Source organism: Pseudopipra pipra, chromosome 2 (genome assembly GCF_036250125.1).
Source record: "Pseudopipra pipra isolate bDixPip1 chromosome 2, bDixPip1.hap1, whole genome shotgun sequence".
Lineage (NCBI taxonomy): Eukaryota > Metazoa > Chordata > Aves > Passeriformes > Pipridae > Pseudopipra > Pseudopipra pipra.
In genome coordinates, this window is record NC_087550.1 from 25205979 (window position 1) to 25230056 (window position 24078).

Consider the following 24078-nt stretch of genomic DNA (forward strand, 5'->3'; position numbering starts at 1 on the left):
CATTTTCGAAGCTGCTCTGGGAGCAACGCCTCACTTTGATGAAGGATTGTGCAAGAGAAATAGGCTCCACTGAGCCCAAATTTTCCCATTGCCCTCTCCCTTTCTTTTAGAACGGCTTGTTATTTGTGAATGAATTACCTCAGTCCCTGTTAAGCAGTGTACTGACCAGGAAAAGGGCGTGGGGATTATTAACGGAAAAATCCTTGAGTCTTTCAGCCCTGCAGCATGGCTACAGTTACAAGAAAAACAGGATACTATGCTTCATATGGGGAGGAGGAAGAGAAAAGGAGCAGAAACTCTAATGATCTACAGAGACCAACTAGCAAGGAAGAACATGTGGTGGTGGTAAATAGGCACAGATGGCCTGAATGACCAGGAAAGAAACGAAGGCACACAATAGTGTGTCTGCACAGGGCATGAATACCACTGAGGGAAATGGCTTGTTCTAGGCGATCAAGGGGTTGTAACTACGAGTGAGTGAATGAAATTATGAGGGGATATTTAGGTAGAAAGGTAGGAAAAACCTCCTAAGACTGAGGCATAGTATCATGTAGAATTGCCTTCTTAAGGGAGGAGGTGGGAGGCATACTGCCTGGATATTTAAATTCAGTCAGAAGATTACTCTGAAGGGAACAGTCCTGCTCAAGCCGGAGACAAAGACAAAACAATCTTGCCAGCTTTCCCATGCTGTTATCAGGTGATGCCTTTTAAGCCACAGCAAGATCCCTTGGAAGAGCTTGCTGAGTTAATTATAAAGGAAAGCATATAGTGCCAGCACTCACTACAGCAAGGGACAACCACAACCAGCAGCTGGAGTTTAAATTGGATACTACAGCATATGGGAAGAAGGGCTACTTGAAAATTATCCAACAGAATAATTTTCCAGTGGGAAAGTTTCACATTTCACAGAATCAAACTGTTTCACCAGGATACAGGGATTCTGTTCAATTTTTCAACCAAAGAAATACTCAAATCTATTGTTTCTAGAAGGCAAAATGTGTTCACTCCCATATCATTATTTTCAGTGTAATATAACCTTCTGGAGAATTTTTGTTTCAGGGGAGTTTCTACTTTTTTATTCCAATTCTGAGTGAAAGCAAGTCTTGTAGTAGGGGAAGTGGAGTACAGTGCAAAACAGGAACCAGCTCTAATGGATATTGAGTGATACCATCAATGACTGGCTAGCGTTTGCTGCTCTCTGTACACTTCCGAGGACAGCAGCACTCTTCCTTGCAAGCTGAAGCCCAGATTATTATCTGTATTTCTTGTCATCTTCCTTGCAAGCTCAAACCCGGAATATTGTCTGTATTTCTTGTCAATGAATGAGAGAAAAAGGATGCTAGTGCCCTATGGTTTGCTTTTGACCCTCATTTGAAATCCTGCCTGTATCTCACGTCCCCCATTGTGAGGATGAAACCCCAGCACAGTCTCACAGAATGTGCTTTGCTTCTGTCAGCAAAAATCTAAGCCCTTGGCAAGGAGTCATGAATTAAGAGAGGATAAGTATCATTCTCATTCTATAGGTACAAACAATGAGAAACAGAAATTATTTGGCAGCCTGAGGTCATGCACTGAGATAGTGGAAGACCTAAGGTTAGAGCCCATGGCTTTGATTTCCAGTCTGTAACTAATCAAAATGGCTAGTTTTCTTGTATCTGAACTCCAGGTAAATAGAAACTTACCTTCAAAAATTCAGAAGTTGGTAAAGCATGCAGAGATTGCAACTGATTTGTCAGAATCACTGACCCAGAGAGCTGAGCTGAAAATCTCGCATAAATGTGTTTTTCTGGGAGAGACTCAATTTCCCCCAAGCTTCTACCAAGCCATAAAGAGCCTCTCTACACAAACTTCTAGCCAAAACCTGGACACACAGGCTAAAACCTCAGGAGATTTGAGTCAGAGACCACTGATCAGATTGCGGAGCAACCTTTTGGGCTGTGTGTCCTTAAAGTTAGTTTGCCATAAGACCAGACTTCAGTAGCCCCATGCTTGGGAATGTTTGGAACTGGACCCACACTTTGTGGCTTGGTGTCACTTCTGTAATTCTTTTCTTTTTCTTTCCTCTTGAATGGTTGTCTCATAACTAAATACCACAATAATAGCAAGAAGCTACCAAGAGGTCATCTGGGGAGAAAGTGCAATACTTCTGATCATTTCAGGGAAGGGAGGTTGGTAGGGGGTGGCAGGACTGGTCCAAATTCCCTGAAAAAGATGTCCTGTTTGATCACAGATCAGTTATACGAAACTTCTTACATTCCTTGTCTACTGACTTCCTCCATCTCCTTAACACCCATTGGTTTCCTTTCTTTACCTTTCATTTTAATTTCACAGGGCACTCAGTTTTCAGCAGAATTTTCTTTCCATGGAAATCACACAAACCCCACCATTGGGACCTGGATAGAGGTTTGAAATCCCCCCTCGGCAAAAAGGCACTTGGATCTGGCATTTATGATTCAGGCCCATATCTTCCAACTGCAGCTCTAAACTGCATCAAAGACTTTTGTTCCTAGCTTTTGTTCCCAGCTTTTGTTCCCTTCTCTGTTCCCTTGAAATGTCAGCAAACATGATGGCTTTGTTGATGCCGTCAGGGTGGTCTGACCGCTTCCCACGCTGGGCATGCGGATTGGGTAGCCGTGGAGCAGTCTGCAATTCACTGGATGTCTCCTCTAGGATGTTGTTGTTCCTCACACCAAGGCAGTGGCCTGAAGCAGCAACACTGCCATGAAATCAACAGAAAACAAACCCGCCTCCAGCTGCCCTGGCTCACACAGGGACATGCAGACTGTTTGTTCCAAACTAGCAGCTGCTGATGCTGCCATGAGGACAGGAAACCATGCTGGGAACTCGGGGCTCTCCTTGGATATTGGGATGGATATCCACCCCTTCAGACATTCCCTGCTTTGTCTGGAGTAAGTCTCCAAATATGTGCATTACTGCTGCCTCCTGAGCCAACAGACTGCAGGGCTGTCAGAGCGCACAAACCTCACGTCTGCTCTAGCTCTCTGCTGACTTCCATGTGGAAATGGTTTCTCTCACATCCAAGTGTGTGTGCCTGCATGTGTGTGTGTGCGTGGCAGGGTAGGGATGGGATGGACAGGCATGTCCTGCACCAGACACCTCCTGTTACCTCCTCAGATGCCCCTGGACCACTCTGTGATGACCTGAGACCTTCCTGGCTACTGGTTGTTTCTTGGTGAGCACTGGATGCCCTATGGGTAGGGGTAGACAGCACTGCTGGCCATCCTGACCCACATTGCTCCCTGTAAGGTTGCAGGAGAGTCCGTGTAGGGCCCAGCAGACTCTACCTGAGCTCTGGGAACTACCTGCAAAACATGTCTGCTGTCACAGCATCCTAGGGCAGTTCATGGGAGGAATGGGAAAATCAGCTGAGTCAACTACCAAAAACAGGCCATATTTCTCCACCCCATCACAGGAAACACTTTAGCCTGCACTGCCCAGTAAGGATTGCCTTAACGTTACTCCTCAGCCCACCCCAAATATTTGTACCAAGGGGGATCTTCAGGGCTTCCAGGACATTTATCCTGCTCTCTCTCTCTCTGCTTTGCCTAGCAATGTGCTGCAAAATTTAAGTCATGGCCTCTCAGCTGTTCTGAAATTACATGTTTTGCTTCAGCCTGAAGAGCCTGAGCAGCACTGCTCTTCTGCACTTCCCTGGGAGCCATTATAGTAGGGATGTGATCCTATTTAGGAATGAGCAGAGGTACTTCTTGCTCTCTGCTCTGCATCTCTCAGGTTCAGTAGGTCTTTTCCTATCACAATGATCTTTCCCAATTTTCTTCAACTGCAGCAAATAAAAAGGGCCCTGGCCAAAGAGGAATTTTGCAGCAAGTCTCACAAAAGATCATATTTGTCTGCAGCTTGGTTTCATTTAAGGAAGGTCATTCCTTGGTCAAGAGCTCTCAAAACAGACAATGCCTTGTCTCCAGGTCTCCAGAACCTCCCATCCAGACACTGTCATCGAAGCTTTCAACTTGAGTGCTCCTCTGATCCATATCCAGCCTCACCAATAATTTCTCAGCAGTCTGAGAAGAGTTTTAGGCCAACACAACCTACTTCCCTTGGAATTGATGGTACCAGCATCTGCAGTGTCAACTGCAGAAAATAACAACAGTGCTACCTACTGTTGACAAATCCACCTAAAATTTGGTTATTTTTTTTCCTCTTGACACCAGTTGTGTTCTGGTGAATTCCTTGGGCTTCCCTGGGACTAATTCATGGCTCACTCTGGTCGTAACAGGGAAAGTGTGGATGTTGTGGAAGCACTTTGTCACAGGGGAGATTTGCAAGTACTCACATCACATAGAAGTTGCTTTTGATCTGCTGTTTCACTAACCTCAATCTTAAGCCCCTTTATGGCTGGGAATACTTTCTGTATATGCAGAGTTGAAGTACTTCCATACCAGTTGGCTGCAGCATCCCAGATTTATACTAGTATCACTGAGGTCAGAAGCTGGCTCGATGCCACACATGCTGTGGTTCCAGAGGAGCTCAATGGTAAAAGGCAGTGTGCTGAAATGAAGGCAAGGCATCAGAGTGCTGCAAGGTGCTAGAAAACCCCTATAGAGCCCCAGCAACAAAATGAAGACACTCTTTCTCTGGAAGCATGCAAAACTCTTATACTTCTCATGTCCCACTGCGAGAGACCTGTGTGTTGGAGCACTTGAAAGGACACATGGGGTGACGAGAGCCACATGCTATGGAAGACTTGTGGTACAAACGTACAGCCAAGGTATGTTCCTAACTGGATCCCTTGGCTTGTACAGCCCTGCCCCATCCAGCTTTGCCACACTGCTCTGCACATTATCCTCTACTCCATAGCTTCATATGGCAAAATATAGCTGAGCAGGAGACATCCAATGAGGCCAACTCTGCCTCTGGTCTATCTGAGCAGAGTAGGGAAGGGTCTGCAGGGAGGCACATCAATAGAAATGCATGAAGTGCAGACACAGCTGTCAAGGTCTACAGACCAATGCCCTGGTCGCCTGGGCACAGATGATCCCTTGTAAACTTAAAGACTGGTTTCACATGCAGCATTCAGGCCATCCCAGTTTCTAGGACAGCTCTGGGCAGAGATTGAAGTCAGTTGTATGAATCCTATACGTAATGCCTGTCCCTTGATCTGAAATGCTGGGCATGATGGCATGATTCAGGTGCATAGCCTGGTACATAAACCCCTTGGTTTTGCAGTATGTAAGCAGATATTTGGGTGGACTGGGGCTGTAAGGGGAGATGGCAAAGAGGCTGGGAGTCACAGTCAGGTGTACATAGGCAAGCTTAGAGAAACAAAGGAAAAGTAGCAAAAGATAGTGATGTTCCCAGGGAATCCACATTTGAGTTTGGCTTGTCTGACCATGACCTGAGACTCCTTTATAAATTGCATCAGGAAGACAGCACTGGCCAAAAGAACACAACAGCTAATCATAAAATGTGAAGAATATCTATTATGTGCTCAGCTAATGACATTTTAAAGCCTATAATTTTTTGCATCTGTAGTTTCCTGGCCTGTAGTATTTTTTCTCCTTTCCCTTGGAGCCAAGCTGGAGGCAGATTCAGATAAAAATCCTGCAGCTGAACACCCTGTATTTCAGGGAAATTGAACTCAGGCATATGTACTTCATATTCAGCCCTGATCAGAGCAGTCTGAGAGAAATCAGTTCAAAATGAACTGGGCTCCAGACAGGCACCTTCAACTCCCACTTTGGACAAGAGACAGCAGAGGCCAGTGCGAGAGCTCCAGAGTATAATTCAAGTGGGCTTTTGAGATACGCAAAACTCAAGTGCAAATCAAGTCAGCTTTGTAGGCCTGTAGACCTTCATAGACAACACAAGTAAGGTCTGTTTCTTCTGATTTCAGGTTTTGTTGGGGAAATTTCTTAACATCGATTTGGTAGCGCTTGGGTAACCTCAGTCTTCTTTTACACAACTGCCTGAGCACTCCTCATTGGAATCTTTACAGAGGGTTTGAAAAAAAAAAGCATTGGAAGAATATGAATTCAGGAAACAGGAATGTTATAACCTTGCTAACACAAAGGCATAACCAATTGTGCGCACACAAATTTAGAAGCAGCAACAGCAAAAAACTTTGAAGGAAAACAGCAGCGATTTTTATTATTGCCTTATATGAGTTCAGAATGTTGCAAAGTTAAACAAAGCAATTATAAGGCTAGGCATTTAAAAATACCTAATGTTTTACAGGCCCCTTTGAGATGAATCAGGTATCCAAACATCTGGGGACTGCAAAATCTATCAGGAAACACAGACAGATGAGGTACATTGAGACAGGAAGGTTCAGGGCTGCCACTGATGAGACAAGGAACAGCAGGAGATTCCCACACCTTCTTTTGGGTACAAAATGTTAGTTCTACATGGATGTGTGCACTAAACAAAAAAAGGAAGAAAAAGAGAGAGCTAAAAAAGGTTTTTGCAAGTCTCATGCTGTTCTGTGTCTTTCTCACTTCGCTCTGATCTCTCTGTACATGTCACTGGCTGGCAGGATGACTGCTTCCTGATTCATGATTTCATATTTAATTCTTTCTATATAAAAGAAATTTAAAGGAAATAATTACAAATAGTTTGGCCACACTGCATCAAGTCACTGGAAACTATTTCATTATCCCTGACATCTTCTCTTTTTTTCCTCCTTTTTTTTTCCCCTTCAAGGGAAAAGCTAAATACTTTCCTAAACACTTTCCAGACTTGAGCTATTCACAGATTGCATGTGGAAGGCAAACACAGCCCAGGCCTGGAAGAAATACTCTCTCATACTGGTCACCCCAGTAGCTTGGGGCGTTGCAGGCAATGTCCTCAGTAGCGTTTCCTTTCAGAGAGCTGTTGCTGCATAAAAATGCTTTGGGTGTAGCAATCCTGTGCTCATCCCACAGGCACTTCATGAAAGAGACAACTGTTCCATGTTGGGAATTCAGAGAAACCTCTGGCCAGTAGTGGCTGCTGGAGGCACCCTGATTAAAGCCCCATTGTTTTGCCCACTCCGGCTAAACCACTCCCTGATGAAGCCCCTGTCTGTCCAGTGGTTTGGGAAGAAGCAAATAAGTAAATACAGTTGTTGCTGGGAATAACAAAGATTGGAGGAAGCAAGGAAAGAGGAAGTAACAAAAGAAAAAATCCTTTAATGCATTACATTCCTTCAAAGGCACATGCCCAGAAGTTGTGTTTCTGAACTGTGTTTCTTTTGTCTTTCTTACTCCTGGATCTTGCTGTACTAAGGGCTTTGAGACACTAACAAACACATTGCAAACACAAGAAGGGGTGTTGCAGGAAAAGGGCGTTGAGATCATACTTAATCAAACTTCCTTACATTTTGATAGCTACAGTACTGCTATACAAGTCAATCATCTCTTTGCCTTTGCAGTTCTCTACAACCAACACAGTGGAGCCACGCACTTCAGTCCATGACCTGTATCATGATTTTAGTACATGGCTGATGTGTTTCAGAGGGAAAAAAGTGCCAGGCTAAGTTCATTCCCTTGCACAGGTCTATCTCAAAGGGGGATTAACTGAATGAACTAAAAGCAGGAACTTGCTGGAGACTGTAAAATCAGAGAAGTTTTGATTCATAACATAGGCTTCCAAAGCAAAGGAAGATGAGACACTACATCCTTCAGCAGATGTGGCTGAGCACATTCAAACATAAATATTGAAAACTTAACCAAACGAGACAAAGCTGCTCTTGCTCACATCCATAGACTTTGGAACTGATCTGAGACTGAAGCTCATTATAACATCAGTTAGGTACCAAAAGGGGAATGAAAAAATTTAGTTAGGTAATGAAAAAATGTAGTTGGGTTATGAAAAAATGCATTGCTCACAATGTAGTAACTCAATGGCCTCTCCATGCACTTCACAAAGCCAAACTTTCTTCAAGGGCTGAAAGGAGTCAGAAAGTATTATTTTACGTCTTGCCTTGTCTCAGTTTTAGGTAAGAATCTGGAAGAGGAGTTTTGGATAACAAGAGTTGTTGGCACTGCAAGCATCTTCCTTTACTCCTGCCTATCCTCCAGCTGACTATACCCGAAAAGTATCTCTTCATCTGCTCTACCCCTACTACTAAAGCTGCCAGGATTTTGAATTTTGTTCCCACTTACAGCCCTCTCTCTCCTACCATTCACTGGCAGGCTCTGTTTGTTCCAATACAGTAAGTTTTGCTCTCAGACTAGTTTTTCCAACCTCCCCCTCTTCCATTTCAAGCATATTGGAATTTTCTTACATGCTTTTCTCCACTCCACCTTTGCCCTTATTCTCCATCCATTCCCTCCGGTGTCCTTTTCCATTTCTCTGACACACTTTTTCCCACCCAGCTGTTTCTTTGAATGCATTATCATTAGATTCTATCCATAAATTAAGGTTGGGCCTGGTCCCAAAACCAGAATCAACTGGAGTTGCTGCCGGTGACTTGTAAGGGGCAGTCCTATCCACAAGCCAGTAATAAACCATGTCCTGTGGTGTGCAAAGAGAAAGCTGTGTTATTGCATATGCTTCCTTCTAAATCAGAGACTATAAAATGAAGACTGCAGTCTTGCAGAAATTCTTTGTAGCACTTTTTTTTCTGCTTGGTTTCTTTTTTTTCTTTTTTTTTTTTTTTTTTTGCAAGATTAGCAGAACTAAGGACAGCATCCTGGCCAAATTTCTATTTAGGGTAATCTCTTCTGCTATTTCAGATACATGCTGCATTGTTTTTTTCCATTTCCTAACCCCAGAGGTTAGGTGGTAAATGGCTGTCATGTTCTCTTAAAATCTAAAATGTCGCATATTGGAACAGAGGTTTTACCAGCTCGGAAGGAAGCACTAGCAACCTTCCACTCTGGGTAGTTAATGCCACTCTGGTGATACTCACACCTCCCTCTGAGGTTTGTGGTATGAGGCCTGCCTGAGACAGGCAAGCTGGGCAAGTACTATGCTTTTCTCCTCTCACTGGCACCCAGTGTGGCACTCCATAGCTGCAAGAGCCCACTTTTCAGTACTGGGTGATGAAAACATCTATGACTCTTCACATTTAATAATAATAATAAGCAACAATAGTAGTGAGAACTTTGAACCAAAAAGAAGACGATACCAGCATCATTTAATCACTGAGGGGGGTAGGATGTGGAAAATGAAGGAGTGCCCTAAGGTCTCTCACTGAGTCAGGCAGTGTCAGCAGCAGAGCTTGCCATAGCCTGTGGCATGCCATCTATGTGACTCCTGCCACCTCCTTTACGCAATTCAAACTCCAGTTTGAGAAACTTGGCCTTCATTTGTGTACAGGCACTGGAATCCAAAGAGAAAAGCAAAATGTGTGCTTTTAAGCTGCTTACATATCCATCAGGTCACCAACTTGTATGCGGGACACAGGAAGCCAAGCTGAGGGTGCAAAACCTCATTTCACACATGAACATCCCTGTTCCCTTGTAGCCACCAGTACTGCCTCTGCACAGGGCGTGGAGAGGACAGCACTGCTCAGGGCACACGTGGAGCTCTTCCCAATATTTCAGACAACTATGCTGCTGGTAGCTCGCAAAAGCACTCAGCCAAAACTGCTGACACGTGTCAAATTCCCCAGGCAGCATTACTGGCCTGGCCAAGTGAGTTTGAGGAGCCATCTGGCCAGGGACACGGAGCCCACGTGTCAGGGAGTGGCCTCTTGCTCCCCGGGCTGGGATAATTGGACATTGTTCAGACACTGAATCGCTGCTCTGTTGGGCTGCGGGCTTGTCTCGTAGGGACGAGCTAATTAACATGCAAACTGCCAGAGGAAGGAGAGGGTCAGAGATGGCCCTCACCCCTTCTTCTCTCACATATAAACAGGAGGATTTGGTGCCACCACAACACCCCGAACCAGAGAGGGGAGAATGGGTGGGGATGGGGAGGTGAAGGGAGAAGCCTCTTGAACGCATCCCATTCAAACACAAATACAGGAACCCGCGTCAAACATGGGAGAGGATTTTCCTGCCACAACAGCCCACAAAGCCGCCCAGAGATCTCAGCAGCACACAGTGCCGTGCTTGCTGCCTTCTCTTCCTTGTCCAACATCAGCCAAGGTCCTGCTTTTCCCCACCACAGTCCAACCAAAGAGCTGAAAACACTGCAGAGACAGGAGTGCATTGAATGTCCCAATCTCCACACTGGCATCACCATGAGGTAAAGCCAGTAGCCTTACTGCTGTCAGCCTCTTTTCAAGGAGACGGGAGTGGGGCAAAGGATAGAAACAAGGCACTTTACAAGATAAAATATCTTTCCTTGAGCACAAGACTGATGTCAAGTGCACCTGCACTATTTCTTAATCAAAACTATACAAAATCTTTTCATATCCTGCAAACATTTTCTGTCAAGAGGTGGGAATGGATTTTTCTGTTTTTTCTCATTCTCCTAAAGAAAACATGCATGTGTCTCTCCCCTTTTTCTACCAATGCTCAGTTAGATTGGTTTCATAGGTATCTAATGTTGGAAATAAAAGCCTTGCTGTCACCCTTTGTCCATCTGTTAAATCCTGCCACCACCCTGCAATGAGTTCAAATCTATAGTAAGATATGCATGAAAAAACCCTTGTAGGGAACAATCATTAGGGCAGGGATAAGCCTCCAAAGCACTTAGGATGCAGAGCTGCAGTTCACGTCTGCCTTTAATGCCCAAGAGCTAACATCAATAATTTAATGAGTGCCTTACATCCTGAAATATTTCACAAACGGCAAAAACAAGACTCACTCCACCCAACTCTAGGCTGGGAGGTGGCAGCTGTTGAGCCAGGCAGAGCAGTGCTACGTGACAGTTTAGGACACTGGATGAAAAAACAAATCCTAGCTCCAGCAGAAACTGCTTCTGTGAAGGAAAAGACACAGCACAGCATGTACATGTATAAAAAAGCCCTGTCCTCTAGGAAAAAAAAAAAAAAAGATAAGCCAGGGATTTTTTAAAAGCATTGAGGTCCTTGTTTTACCCTGTGCTCAAATGGCAACATTTCTCCAAATGATGCCAAAGCAGCAAGTTGACTGAATCGATACTACGCTTGCCATCTTCTGAATCACTCACTCCATTCCTGTAGCAGATTTTTTTTGGCCACTCCCATACAAGCACTAACCAGACATAAACCTGCTTAGGGTGTAATTGCTGCAAGTGTGGCTTAAAGCTGAACAGCAGCACACTTACTAAGCTGCCGTGCTGAGGAGCCTAAGTAGTATCCAGTTAATCTTCTCAAATCTCATTACTGCAGCAGAGTGACAGATGCATATTTTAGCAGGCTAGAAATGAGGCCTAATTAGGACTCCTAGCCCTTCTTTGTATTTATCTCATCAGTTCTTCCCTGACTCAAGCAGCTTTGTGACCAGCGATGGAGGGCTGCCTCTATCACTGTGCTCTGTCTGCCACCCCGAGGACAGCAGGCACTGGGTCACCTGCACCCACCTGATCTAGGCTGCAGTAGTGTCTCATTCCTCATCTAGGTTCTGGCAAGTCTGGAGGACGAGCCCAAACTAAAGTTATTGGGATACAGAATTGAATTTCCTGACTCGGACCCCGTTTGTGGCTTTACACAGCAAACCCTGGGCAGCAGCATGTAACCCACTATTGAGCCAGGAGGGAAGAATGATGGACTCAATGGATCAAAACCAGCTCTTCTCATTTCTCCTCCTAAGCCTGCCTTAGGCACAGACACTTGATGTATTGACTTTGGCAACATGTGCATACTGCCATCCTGGCAATAAAGTTATTGAAATGGAGGGGGACAGGAGGGGATAAAAAAAAATCTTCAACTAAATAGGGGGAACTGAAACACTTGAGAGAAGGGAGAATCCTCCACAGCCCCACTGTAACCCTGAGCCATCGCCTCAGGCCTCCACGCTCTTTTTAGAGATTCCAGGACATTTGTTTTAACTTCTTTTTTTTTCCCTGCATTCCTCCTTTTTGTACTTCTGGTTTCCAGTTGGGACTGGAATGGAGAGAACAGGATTATAGAAGGAAGTCTGTTGCTCTATTTTTCTGGCTTGATTAGAAGCAGAAGATGCAATAAATCTCACAAGAGAGTTTGTTCTCATTTAGCCTCTTGTGTATCTGAAACTACCTGACCAGGGCAAGGGTAAGGAAAATGCAGTACCAAGTGGAGCACACTGAGAAGATAAAAAGAGAAAGGGCAAAGTACTGAAGCTGTTTCCCTCTCTGATTTTGTACAAGGAAACAAAACAATTCAGTCCCACCGACAGCTTATTTATTTCACACAAATTGCAGCACAGATGCAAGGGCTCCTGAAGGAGTCTTACCCTGCCTGATCACACCTCTGAACCTCCTGAAGTGTGACTGCCACCACTAGCAGTGGCACCATAATGAGAGATGAATAGAAAAACAAGCACTAGTTGCACATGGAGCAAAGGGTTTTCCACATGCTGGATGGCCCTGTTGTGCTGCCAAGATTACTGTCTGCAATAGTACTGACAGTCACATTTGCTGCTGAGATGGTAAAATGCAGAATAACAATAGTATGAAAAATATCCCATCTTAAATATTCCCAACCAGATACACACACAGACACATACACACACCCACACCCCCTTCTCTCCCAACGTTCTGTGTCTGCTAAATCATCATTTTTCTATGAGCCAGTGACTATAGATGGTGAGCTCAGGCACAGATCTAGCCTAGATTCTCAGCCCTGGATCCCACATGTAGAGAAAATTTGTGAGTACGTTCAGCACCTTTCAGATAAAAAGGTGGTACCAATGCTGCTGTATTTAGTGAAAACCAGCAGTGGTATCCTTTAAATGAAGTTTGTACTGGAGAATCTGACCTGGTCTCCTGTCTAATGCTCTTTAGAAAATAAGTTAAACAACTTAGTTACATCAGGAACATCTTCTGGCCATTTGGATGTTCCATCACTATTTTAGAGATGGAGGTATATCTCCGCTAACCATTTCCTCGTGTGCCAGTATTTAATGACATTATAAAACCAAATACGTGTACGTTCCCAGATTGGAGAGAGAAAAGAGAGAACATGAGATTTAAAGAGACCTTTGCATTTGAGTTGGCATTTATTTTTTGTTCTTTCTTTAACTGTTCTGTGCTTTATAGAACTAAACAAAGCCTCCTGTTCCAGATGATAAATCTTCACGCTGCTCCTGGCCCCAGAGAGCACAGGAGATAATAGCATTTCCAAAGGCATTTAGTTAGCTGAGCCTTGAGTGTAGAAGAGGGCAGTAAGAGGAGCTAGAGATAAATGGCTATGAAACCAACTCAGCTGCTCAGGGCATATTTCTAAGAGCAGCAGCCACAGCTGAGAATCCTGCAGAGCGGTGCACGTTTCCCCTCCCCTTGCTCAATCCCTGTGCTGGAGAAGGGCTTGTAACACAGCCACCACAAAAGAAAGAAGCCTGGCCACAATGTCCTGGTTCAGTGCACAGTGGCTTTTTGGGGAGGGAGAATGGAGTTGTTACAATCACCACTTGAGAAAAGTGTGCTGTTTCAAAGCATTATTTGTAGACTTTCTATTAAGCCAAGGCTCTACTAAGCTTTCAGAAGATGCAGCATATCAATGTATTATATAAAGCATACATTAATTCATTTAAGCTGGCCCACAGCAAAACTGCAGAAACCATTAAAGAACAGGGGTTCTTTATGAAAAGACAATTCATTTCAAGCATTAACCAGGGCAGAAAGGATCCTTTACACTGTCCCAATTGCACATTAGTTATTGACTGAATTTTACAGCCTAAGCTGGGATAGCAAGGTAAATTCTGATAAGTAACTGTATCAATTACTTAAGAACATCAGAAGAATTAGGAGGAGGGGGGTTGAGGGGGGAAGATCCTTCCCCTCTGCACCACTGAGCCCACACCTGGAGTCCTGTGTCCAGCTCTGGGCCCCATAGCACAAGGACTTACTGGAGCAAGCTCAGATGAGGGCCACAGAGATGACTAAGGGACTGGAGCATCCCTCATATGAGGAGAGGCTGGAATTGTTCAGCCTGGATACAAGACGGATCAGGAAGGATCTGTCAATGTGAATGAATGCCTGATGGGAGGGAATGAAGAAAAGGAAGCCAGTCTCTTCTCAGTGGTGCCTACTGACAGTACAAAACACATGAATTAAAAACCATGAGACTCCATCTGAACACAATACTTTTTTACTGTGACAGTAGTCACAGAGGTTGTGGAGTCTTCATCTGTGGAGATATTCAAAACGCAGCTGGACACAGTCCTGGGCAACTGTCTCAAGATGACTCTACTTGAGCAGAGGTTTTGGTGTACATAGACTCAAGAAGTCCCTGCTCACCTCAGTAGTCATGTGATTCTGTAACATTTTCTGCTGCTGTTAAGGTAACTCTTCCTACATGGACATTAACTAACCTAAGTCAAGGCAGCCACCCAGCCAACCCAGCATTGCCTGGAACTCGCTCTGTCAGGCACATTATCAGCTGCTGACAGCAGAATGGAGGAAGGCTGGTTTGAGTCTAGGCCAGGCTGCTGCTCCCAAACGAAAACACAGCAGCTGAGGTAGAGGAACTGAAGGCAAATTCAAAAAGCATGAGTTTTGTTCTACCCCTTTTGGTGCATTGTTAAAATCAAAAGGCCCTCCGCTGGGGTGAAAATGGGGAATCTAATCCAGCTGCAATATCACGTTCAAGGCAGGAGGATGAAACAGAAGAGGATTGGGACTTTCCTGTCTTCTTATGTGCCAAAAGACTTGTAGCGTTAGGGGCTGAACTCCTCACCCTCACACACAAGGATAGCATTGATCTGGCACTTGAGTGAGGGTGAACTTCAGCATTGGTGTCTTTAACTTCATTATATGCACAGGCCACAACATCTGACAATAAGCTACGTTTTAAGCCCGTGGTAAGTACTTTCATATCTGCAATCACACTGGTGCAGAAGATTAGACAGAGTGATGTGGTTTCAGATAAATATAGAAAACAGAGGTCTACATTATTGAATTAAGTATGAAAGTTAATAATACAGTCAGCACGGTTGCACAACGTTATTTCATTTAACATTAAATTCAATTTATGTTACACTGTTCTCTGTCTGTGGCCATTGTAAACATGCTGCAGATTCTTTTTCTTTTTTTTTTTGTTGACAATGCAAAACACATTAACTGAAGTTATCAGCAGAGAAGCTGAAGGCTCTGGCATACAAACAAAAGACAGCTGGGGCTTGAGGCTCTGGGAATGTATGGAGAGGAGCCACTAGTAGGCAGCTAGCAACACTGCTTGCCCTTAAAACAACCAGCACTGCAGCCATTTAGCAGCCTTTGCATTTTAATAAGGTATCTGCAGGTTTCCATGTCAAAGTTTTAAGTGTGTCTGGTGCCTTGTTGGTGGTTCAGGACTGGAGGCAGATGCTGGTAGCTCTCCATCCTTTAATCACTCTCCAGATGAGAGATCCAGTCCAAGCCATGATGTGGGCAGTCCATCTGCCAGCCACCCCAGCCCAGGCCCTTCAGAACAGGGCTGGGTATGCTATTACTGACAGGCTGTTTTCATTTCCCTCATTACCGTTAAAGGAAAAACACTGGAACATAAATTTTTGGCACAACCCTGACTGACAGCAAATGTTGCTGCTGTAGCACTGCGTCATATATGCGAAGCCCAAGTTACAGATGTGAGCTTTCGAGTATTTTTTTTTTGTGTCATGAGTGCTCCAAAACCAAAAGTTTGGATCCAAGCACCCACGCCAATGGGGATCTCCCAGACTTTTTCATCATATCTAAATCAGCCTGTGTTGTACATCCACCCTGTGCAGTGCCAGCATTTCATCCACCTTTGAGAGCTGTGATACCACAAGCAGTGAAGTTTGGTTCACTCCTTGGTTTCCATGTTCAGATGAAATCAGCTGTTACCAACAAAGAGGAAACATTTGCGAAATCAAAATATATTTTCTAATCTCATATGTGCAGGCAAGACGTGTGATTCATGCTGTTCACAGGGGGTGGGGGAGAAGGCAGGATCAAAGTGGGGCTCAGTGCATGCAAACGACACGTCTGCCTCCTGTGGTTCTCAGAAAGGCAAACGTAAAGCAGGAGGCAACATGGAAGAGCTCTCTGCTAATCACACAGTGCTAGCAATGCAAAGTCAATACAGAACAAGGAGCTGAGCTCGCAACATGAATGTTAAATGGCAGTAACACTGTGCTACAGAGACACAAAAAATCCAGCTCCCAGGAACCAGAAACAGATTGAGCAAGTGACAAAAACATCATCCAAAACAAGGAGGAACAGCAAAGCAACAGAGGCAAACAGATGGCTTCTGCTCCTGTTGTTCCCAGTGTCTTTTTGCTCTCACTTGTTGCCATAGAGGCTGGTATCTGGGACTCAAAATGTGACGCTTTGCTTGTGGGAGCGGGTAGAGAAAAAGCAAGATTTACATTATTAATAATTTCCCCCACACTGTCCATTTTGGCAGCAGAGTTTCTCACTCTCCTGTCTGATGGACATGCCTTGGCAGTCTCTGAAAGAGCAAGGAGCTGTCTTCCCTCCAAGCCCAGCCCAGCTTCTTCACTGCCAATATGTGTACTCACCACATGTACTCACCTCTCAGTGCCCCTCTGCCACAGCTCTCCTATACTGTACAATAGTACAATCCCACTTCTTTTGCCCCCAAACTTCAGAGCTGTCCCTTTTTCTCCTATCGCAAAGATGAGGGATGCATCCTTAAATATCCACACAGCCTGCATGACTATAGCCAGGAATAGACCCCACAGAGAGCAGGTCATGGGGCTTCTCAGCATATCAGCACTGTGAAAATGTAGAACAGACCACAGCAGCACAGCACACAATAAAAAAGGACTAATTCATTTCCAAGCCAGCCCAAGAGGCCATTCTTGTCCTGTTCTCATCCCAGCCCCTGCCACTTCCTTCCTTGAATGGAGACAAGTGTTTGCATAGCCACAGAGTAAGGTAGGTCAGGGAAGAGATCTAGGTTGAAAGCAATTTGGCTACAGAAAAAGGTTTTTTTTCAGCTTGATCGGTTTTTGAGACAGAAATCCCCAGTGCCACAGTTTCTAATTTTGAGAGCAGGATGAATGCAGCCCTTCATTCTTCTGCAGCAGATTAAATGAGCGTATGGCATTTTCATTTTTCCAAGGGGACTTTAAAAAAAAAATACCCATCTTTTTCCTCCACTTTGCCATTAATGGTCCTTCAGCAGTTTTCCCAGGATTTTCTGCATGCATCACCAACCAAAAGCACCTATCCAAAAGTATGAGCATGCATTCACTTTGAAATATCACCACAAGAAAGGCAGCTTAAAAGAATGTACTAAGTGAATAGAAATGCACCTTTGTGTGGTACACACTTACTTGTGCTATGGACTTGCAAGCACCCTCCTGATCATATCTGCATGCTCTTCTCCCACAAACACATGCAGCTGCACATGCAAGTGTGAGGAAGGAAAGCCACACGGCCCAGAAAAGCTGCTTCACATCTGGGTAGCAGGTTTAATGATTGGCTCCAAAGGGACTCTGTTCTCAAAGCAAACCACTTTTTTCCTGAGTGACAGGTCTTTTCATCCATTCAAGTATGGACAAGGCAGCTTCACTATGAAATACAAAATGTCAAAACCAGGCAGAAGGTAGCGTGCTTAAGGAGCTGCACCAACACAGCCAAAGAGTATCCAATACCATCTTTCCTTCGTACAAAGCGCATTATTGCTGAAATTATTGTTTCAATTTTCCCTCGGAACTACCTGCCTATCCCACAGAAAAGTACCTACTGCAGCTCTCAACAACACTTAAGATCCTACTTGTGAAGCCAGTGCTACCATGTTTCTGAGATCGTTACCACTAAATCAAAACTTTCCTTATTCTTTGATTCAAATGCAGTTGTGACAAGGCAGAAGCAGTCATTGCACAGCATAGAAGAGTATCATATGGACTAGCCATATTGCTATCTCCTTTCCCATACTACAATCCAGGGACTTGCAAGGGTTTCCTTATGCTTGCAGACAACAGCTCCCTTTGCCTCCCCAGCCTCAGGGAGTGCTGCTGCCTGGCCTTGCTCTCTGCCATGGCAAGAAGGACCCTCAGGTGGGGAGCACAAGGGATTTGGTAGCTTCAAAGCTTCTCAAATGCAGCGTCCCTTTTTCTAAAGCAAAAAAAACAAACAAAGCCAATAAGCAGCATTAGACAAAGGGCTAGAAAGTGCTTTGGGTGCTACAGGCTCAGGATGAGAGTCATTGAGGGAGCTGTGGGGAGTGTGGGAGGGGGTTGAGAGGAAAAGCTGAGCTCATTGCATCCCAACCAGACAACATCAGGCAGGAAACAGATGTGGAAGAAACCACAGAGTGGTACAGCAAAAGCAGAACTAACTCTCCAGCAAATAGGGGAATCTCAGACATATAGAGCTGATCTGCTCATCTAAACAAGGCATCGAATCTGAGACTTTCTGCAGTCCTGGCAGCATCTGCTAGCACAGCATTGGGACACCACCATACTAAAAAATGAAGGAAACAATTTAGCCTTTTTCTACCTGGCTCTAAGCAAATGAAGCAAAAGTAGGTGCAGATTTGAAGAAGTTCCTATGTGAAAGACTGGATTATCTTTTACTAGCACAATCCAATTTTTGTAGATGCTGTGTATATTTCCATTCTAAAAAGGGAAGTTGTACCTGCTTGTGTATCTGAAATTCCAGTCTGAATGTCTCACAGTTAGAAGCACTGGGAATATTAAACTCCATTTTGACTTAGTCCCTTCTCACTTTAACAGCTTTGACTCTTACAACAGCCTCCTCTTACAACACTTCTCTGATATAACCAGAAGCAAGACTGCTCTCTGTGACTGTTTTCTTAAGCAGTTCAGACTGTCCTGCTCCAACTAAAGATGGTGCACAACTATGTGTCTTGTCTTCTCTGCTAGCCCATCCATCACTAGAAAATGATACTGTTGTTATTACAGAAACTGAAGGTGTGACGTGCAGCTCCCATTGACTTCAGTTGAGGCACAATGCATTTTTCTCCTCTGGAAACCAAGCTGGTTATCAAGAGGCCAAAACATGATTCTAATGTTAATCCTTTGAGGCTTATATCTGTCAGCCCTATTCCACCTGTACAATTCAATAAAGTTTGACACAGGAAAATGTTTTAGAAGAGGGCATTAACTTCCTCCTGCATTGGTGCCTATCCATGTCCAAAGCCTGGGCATAGACACTGCTTTCTAGTAAAGCTCTGATATTCCAAAAAATCACTTGACTTTGTGTGTGGATTCAGTGCTGACAGCAACACGAGAGGGACTATGTGAAATCAAACAACTTTTACTCATTGGTATTGCCAGCCATCGTATCTTTATGTCCTTGGCCTCAAACACACTGCTATTCAAGTCATTGTTTGATAAATGTAGTGGGAAGGAAATAAAGTTGATTTTTCCCCAAGTTTCTAGCCCTCTTACCAGGAGAAAGATTTGAAAAAATAACTCAGATGCACACTGAAGTTTCAGAAAACAGAAAGCAGACAAAGAACCCAGCACTGATTTTTATTTAAATAGGGTTTGTGGCCTTAGTCATGATTTCAAATGCTTGTGAGCACTGATAGCAGGCTGTCCCCATAAGGAGCATGACCAGTGTCTGTGTAGAGACCGCCAGCAGGAAAAGGCCAAGTAGGGTCAAATGTGGTAGTGACAGGAACTGGCTTGAAACACAGCAAATTTAACACATCTGAGATTCTAACCAGCCACCAGACAGCAACATCTGTCCATCACCACTGACCTGTGTCAGATCTGAAGAATCGACTTCGAGCTAAAGGCTTTGTGTCTCCTGAGCTACCCCACTGTACCTGCTAAAGTCTTTCCATTTGGCTGCTTTTAAATACTTTGTAGTTCTGCCGCAGCTTTTATATTATCATAAAGTTCTTTCTAATAGAGGCTTAGGTACATGTGTCTGGTAGGGGAGACAGCAGGATCTTCAGCCGTCTCTGAAGTGGACCATAGCAAGTTATTAAACAGTTAAATGAGAGGAGAGGAAATGCTGATACCTTAAGTAGAACATAATTCGCTCCACTGGAATTTGGCAACAACACAGGGACTAAGGTCCTTGCAGAAAGCACAAGCTGCTCTTCAACAACCACAAGCATGTAGAGACTTAAGTTGTGCCTCTCCTGCTCAAAGCAACACGCAAGTAGTGCAGCACCCCCTAACTGTAAAGGCCATGTGCTCATCCAGAGGAAAAAAAGTCAGACTGAATTGTCTACACTAGCTTTGGCCATCCCCTGTGCTCCCTTTGCCAGCACCAGCAAAGCAGGTCTATGCATCTCTTTGCCTGTGCAGGACAAGTCACACAAAACAGCACTGCCGGATGCCGTAAAGCATACTCGAGCACGAAACCACAACTAACATGACTCGTGTCCTGCCTATCCTACAGCATCTTCTTTTCCAGTTAACCCTTCTGGGTGCATTTTAAAACCTGCTTTCAGAAAACTCCACGAAAAATGTTTTCTGGACAGCAGCCAAAGTGCCCTTCTGCTCCTCATCACTTCCAGATACCGTGAACAGTCTTATAACTTCATTGCTTCCCAGCAGGGAACAACTTGAGCCTGTATCGCACCAGTTAAACACATAGTACTATGTAAAGCAGACAGAAAACTACCCCTTTATGTCTCTGCCAAAGTCCCCTGTTTGCAGGAGCACTTACTTGTCACTGGAAATAATTCTTAGCAGGAAAATTCAGCTGTCCCCAAGTCAACCATATCTCATACCCTAAATGCTCCTCTAATTTTGTATAGTTACAGGTTACATGTTTGTGATGTCCTTATGACATCTGAACCTTCATTTTTTCCCAAGACATCATTTTGGCATACTTGGTCACATTCCCATTGATCCCGAGAGCCCTACTAGCAACGAAATTAATATCTCTAACACTTTCATTTCTTCTCTCACTGTCCTGATGAATAGTACCAGTCTAACTTACACCTTTCCCAGTAAACCGATAACAAGTGAGTCCTTCATTTCTGGACCCCACACTGGGTGATGGGATGTGCTATTTAACAAATTGCAGTACTGCATAAAGGGAAAGGAACTTCATATTCTCCCGCACTGCTCCTCAGCACAGAGACATAAGTAGGTTGGAACTGTGAACCATCCCACAAATGAGATTTGAGACAAAGTCCTTCATTCTTGTGCTCAAAACAACTATTTAAAAAAAAACTATGAGAGCCACTGAAATGCAAGAAGGGGGTAAAAAGTTGGGAAACTAAGGAGAGGGAGGAGGAGTGAATCGTTGAGAACCCTCCTCCCCGGCAAACATAGATTTTGCTCTTCTAGCCTAATTTCTACTGCAGTAACTATGTTTCTCCCTTTAAAATTCCCCTTGCTGCTTCAAGTGAATATACTGCCTGTGCCTACTTTCCCTGAGTTGTTTTCCAGTGATTCTGTAAACAGCTGTGAATAGTTCCTCCACCACGGCAGTTCATGTTAGCACTGGATGGAATTCACCTATCTGCACCTCACATTGGCAAAGGGACAGCAGTTCATTAGATGTGTTATTTTTTCCTATCTCAATTCAATAATCATTAAGGGCCATATAGGTTAGAAGATACAGTACCTGTTACGGACAATCCACAGTGAAATAGAATGACTGATTTTCCCCAGTTTATAAGTAAATGCACAATATAACATTTTACCTTAGTGTTACATTTACTGCCCTCTTCACTTTGCAATGGAAAGGACTACTGTTATGTAGTCCATCCCTCTGCCAGTGTGGTTCCACACTGCACTTCATCAGCCATGTTCATCAGCAAATGAAAGACCTGATTGTACAGCCCTGCCTGTACAAAGCTGACATTCCCGATAGAAGTCTTTTTTTTTTTTTTTTTTGCTCAGAGTAACCTGACATTGGTAAAAGTTAAGTAACTCAAACTGGAACATAATGCTAAACCTGGATCATAATGCTAACATCAGGGATGGTAACAGGCACGTATTTATTTTTTTCCTCTTGCTAAACTGCAGGTCTTTCTGCCTTCCAAACTCACAACGGCTTCTCTCATCATCCAATCCACTTTAAAAATCGTTCTGCTCCTTCCCTCATCAACGACTAACCATTTCAAACTCAGGACCCTCTGATTTTATTGGGAGTTACCTTTTGTCTGAGCTACTGTGTCCTTATCAGATACCTGGAGGCATTGAGGTCAGGAGGAGGAGGAAAGATAACAGGCAGAGTAGTGAACATGTTAGCTCAGCTGCCCCCTACACACACCCTTCTCCACCCCATACCCCAATCTCTGTCCTGTCTTCATCCAGCAGTGAAAGGACAACATGGGAACTCCCTACAATCCTACAAAATTCTAGTCTCGTGGACTTCGGCAGGATTTGGAAGTCACGGAGGAGACAACACAAAGCACAGCTCAGATTTTCAAACCTGACTCTCTAAAAGCCTGCTACTCCCATCCACAGATGGGAGAGGGCATCACAACATATGTCTGACTGCCTCTGTACACACTTAGACAGCTCAAGAGCCCTAGCCCAGTCCTTTCCCCACACACAGTACTACTCATGCAAGGGTCATGCAGACGCGTCACCAAAGCAATCTTGCGATCGTTCATTCATTGTGAGTAATTGGACAGTGACTCCACTTTCCAGAGATAAACCAGCTCCAGGTTGTCTAACCCTTAGCCTTGGGAAAGGTCTGGTTTGCAGTCCTACCAGTTAAAAAAGGGGGACATGCGCTCTGCTTCTCTGCAACCATAGTGAGAATAAAGAAGCATTTACCATCCTGCCCAGAGCTCTCGAGATACTCCGTCAGGTCACAGCCGAATGCGCTCGCAGCTCCCTTCCTCTTGAGTTTCTGTTTGGCTCCCTTGTTCTTCATGAGGTTAGTCCCAAAAGAGGTTCGCCTCCCCTCCTGCCTTGCCCCCCTCCCCCCAACCTCACGCTGAGTGACAAAAATCTTGCTCTTCTCCTCAGACCACCGCCCGTGTCCCGCTCCCGGGGAGCAACATCGGGGGTCCTGTACAGCGTCCAGCCAGAGAAGTAAACATTAATCCCCACCAGATGTTGGGCTGCTCCTGTGGCAGAGGAAGGTCAGGGTGAGAAGAGGCTCCACAGCCAGCAGCAGCAGCAGCGATCATAGCCTGAGCCCGGAAGGGTTCTCATCAGAGGGAAGTGGGTGGTGGATGGGTGCCCGCATCAGAGCTGGCAAGTTGGGGGCAGGAGATGGAGGGGGGATGTCTTGCCCTCAGCGCAGTCCCGGGACCCTCCACGGCCACCTTCTGGGTTTCGTCAGTTGCGCTGTCGCCACTTCCAGCAGAAAGCGTCCCAGTCTGGTCGTCCTCCTCTTGGCTTTCGGAGGAGACTGGAAGTTCAAACCGACTAATGAAAAGGCACTGGGGAAGAGTCTGCACAAGGCTCCTCTTTGGCTCCCCCCCCTTCCCCTCCTCCTGCCTTTGGACAGTTAGAGGAATGAGAAACCAGCTTCCTGTCCTGACTCCCGCTCAGTCTCTCTCTCCTTTCCCCCGTTTTACAAATCCTAGGATTATCCAGCTCAAAAAAATGCTGAAAGGAAGTTAGCTGAGGAGGGGGGCGGAGGACGATTTTTGGCAGTAAAATGTGTGTGTGTGTGTGTGTGTGTGTGCGTGCGTTCGTGAGAGGCTGAGGGAAAGCAGGGAAAGGAGTTGGGGGACAGGGATGAGGATAGCAGGAGGAAGAGGGAAAATTCGTCCTGACGGTCGGCAGATAACGGACTGCCTGAGAGGAAATCACTGCGAGCCGGGACGCAGCCTGTGGGGCGGTCAGACGCTTCCTGCTCTACCAACGCTCAGCTCTGCAAAGGCCCGAGGAGGGTCCGGAGAGGAGGAAAGAGACCAGGAGCCTGTCCAGTAAATCTCTGCCTCTGTTCATCTTGTTCTTAGTCACAAGGCGGCTTCCTCCCCTCAAACGCGACTCTGTGACTTCAGGATTTGCCTTCCCCTACAAAGGTGCAGGCTGGAGCTACTGAAGTGCAAGAAGGGGGCAGAAAGTTGGGAAACTAAGAAGAGAGGGGAGGAGGGAAACCTTGAGCTCCCTCCTTCCCGGCAAGCAGAAACAGATGCTGTCCGGGCATCTAAGTTCACATACTTTTGAGTCAGCTCCCAAAAAAGGCTCCCCTTCACCAACAAAGGGGTTT

General features: G+C 45.0%; 1 protein-coding gene across 1 annotated transcript in view; it reads right to left on the reverse strand.

Moving 5' to 3' along the window:
- Nucleotides 1-23437, reverse strand: part of ARHGAP31 (Rho GTPase activating protein 31) — a 64768-nt gene extending 41331 nt beyond the window's left edge. Inside the window, exon 1 of the mRNA XM_064644412.1 lies at nt 22686-23437. Within this exon, the coding sequence (XP_064500482.1) occupies nt 22686-22785 (100 nt within the window). The 5' untranslated portion in view covers nt 22786-23437. The remainder of the gene's footprint in view (nt 1-22685) is intronic.
- Nucleotides 23438-24078: the final 641 nt, after the last annotated feature.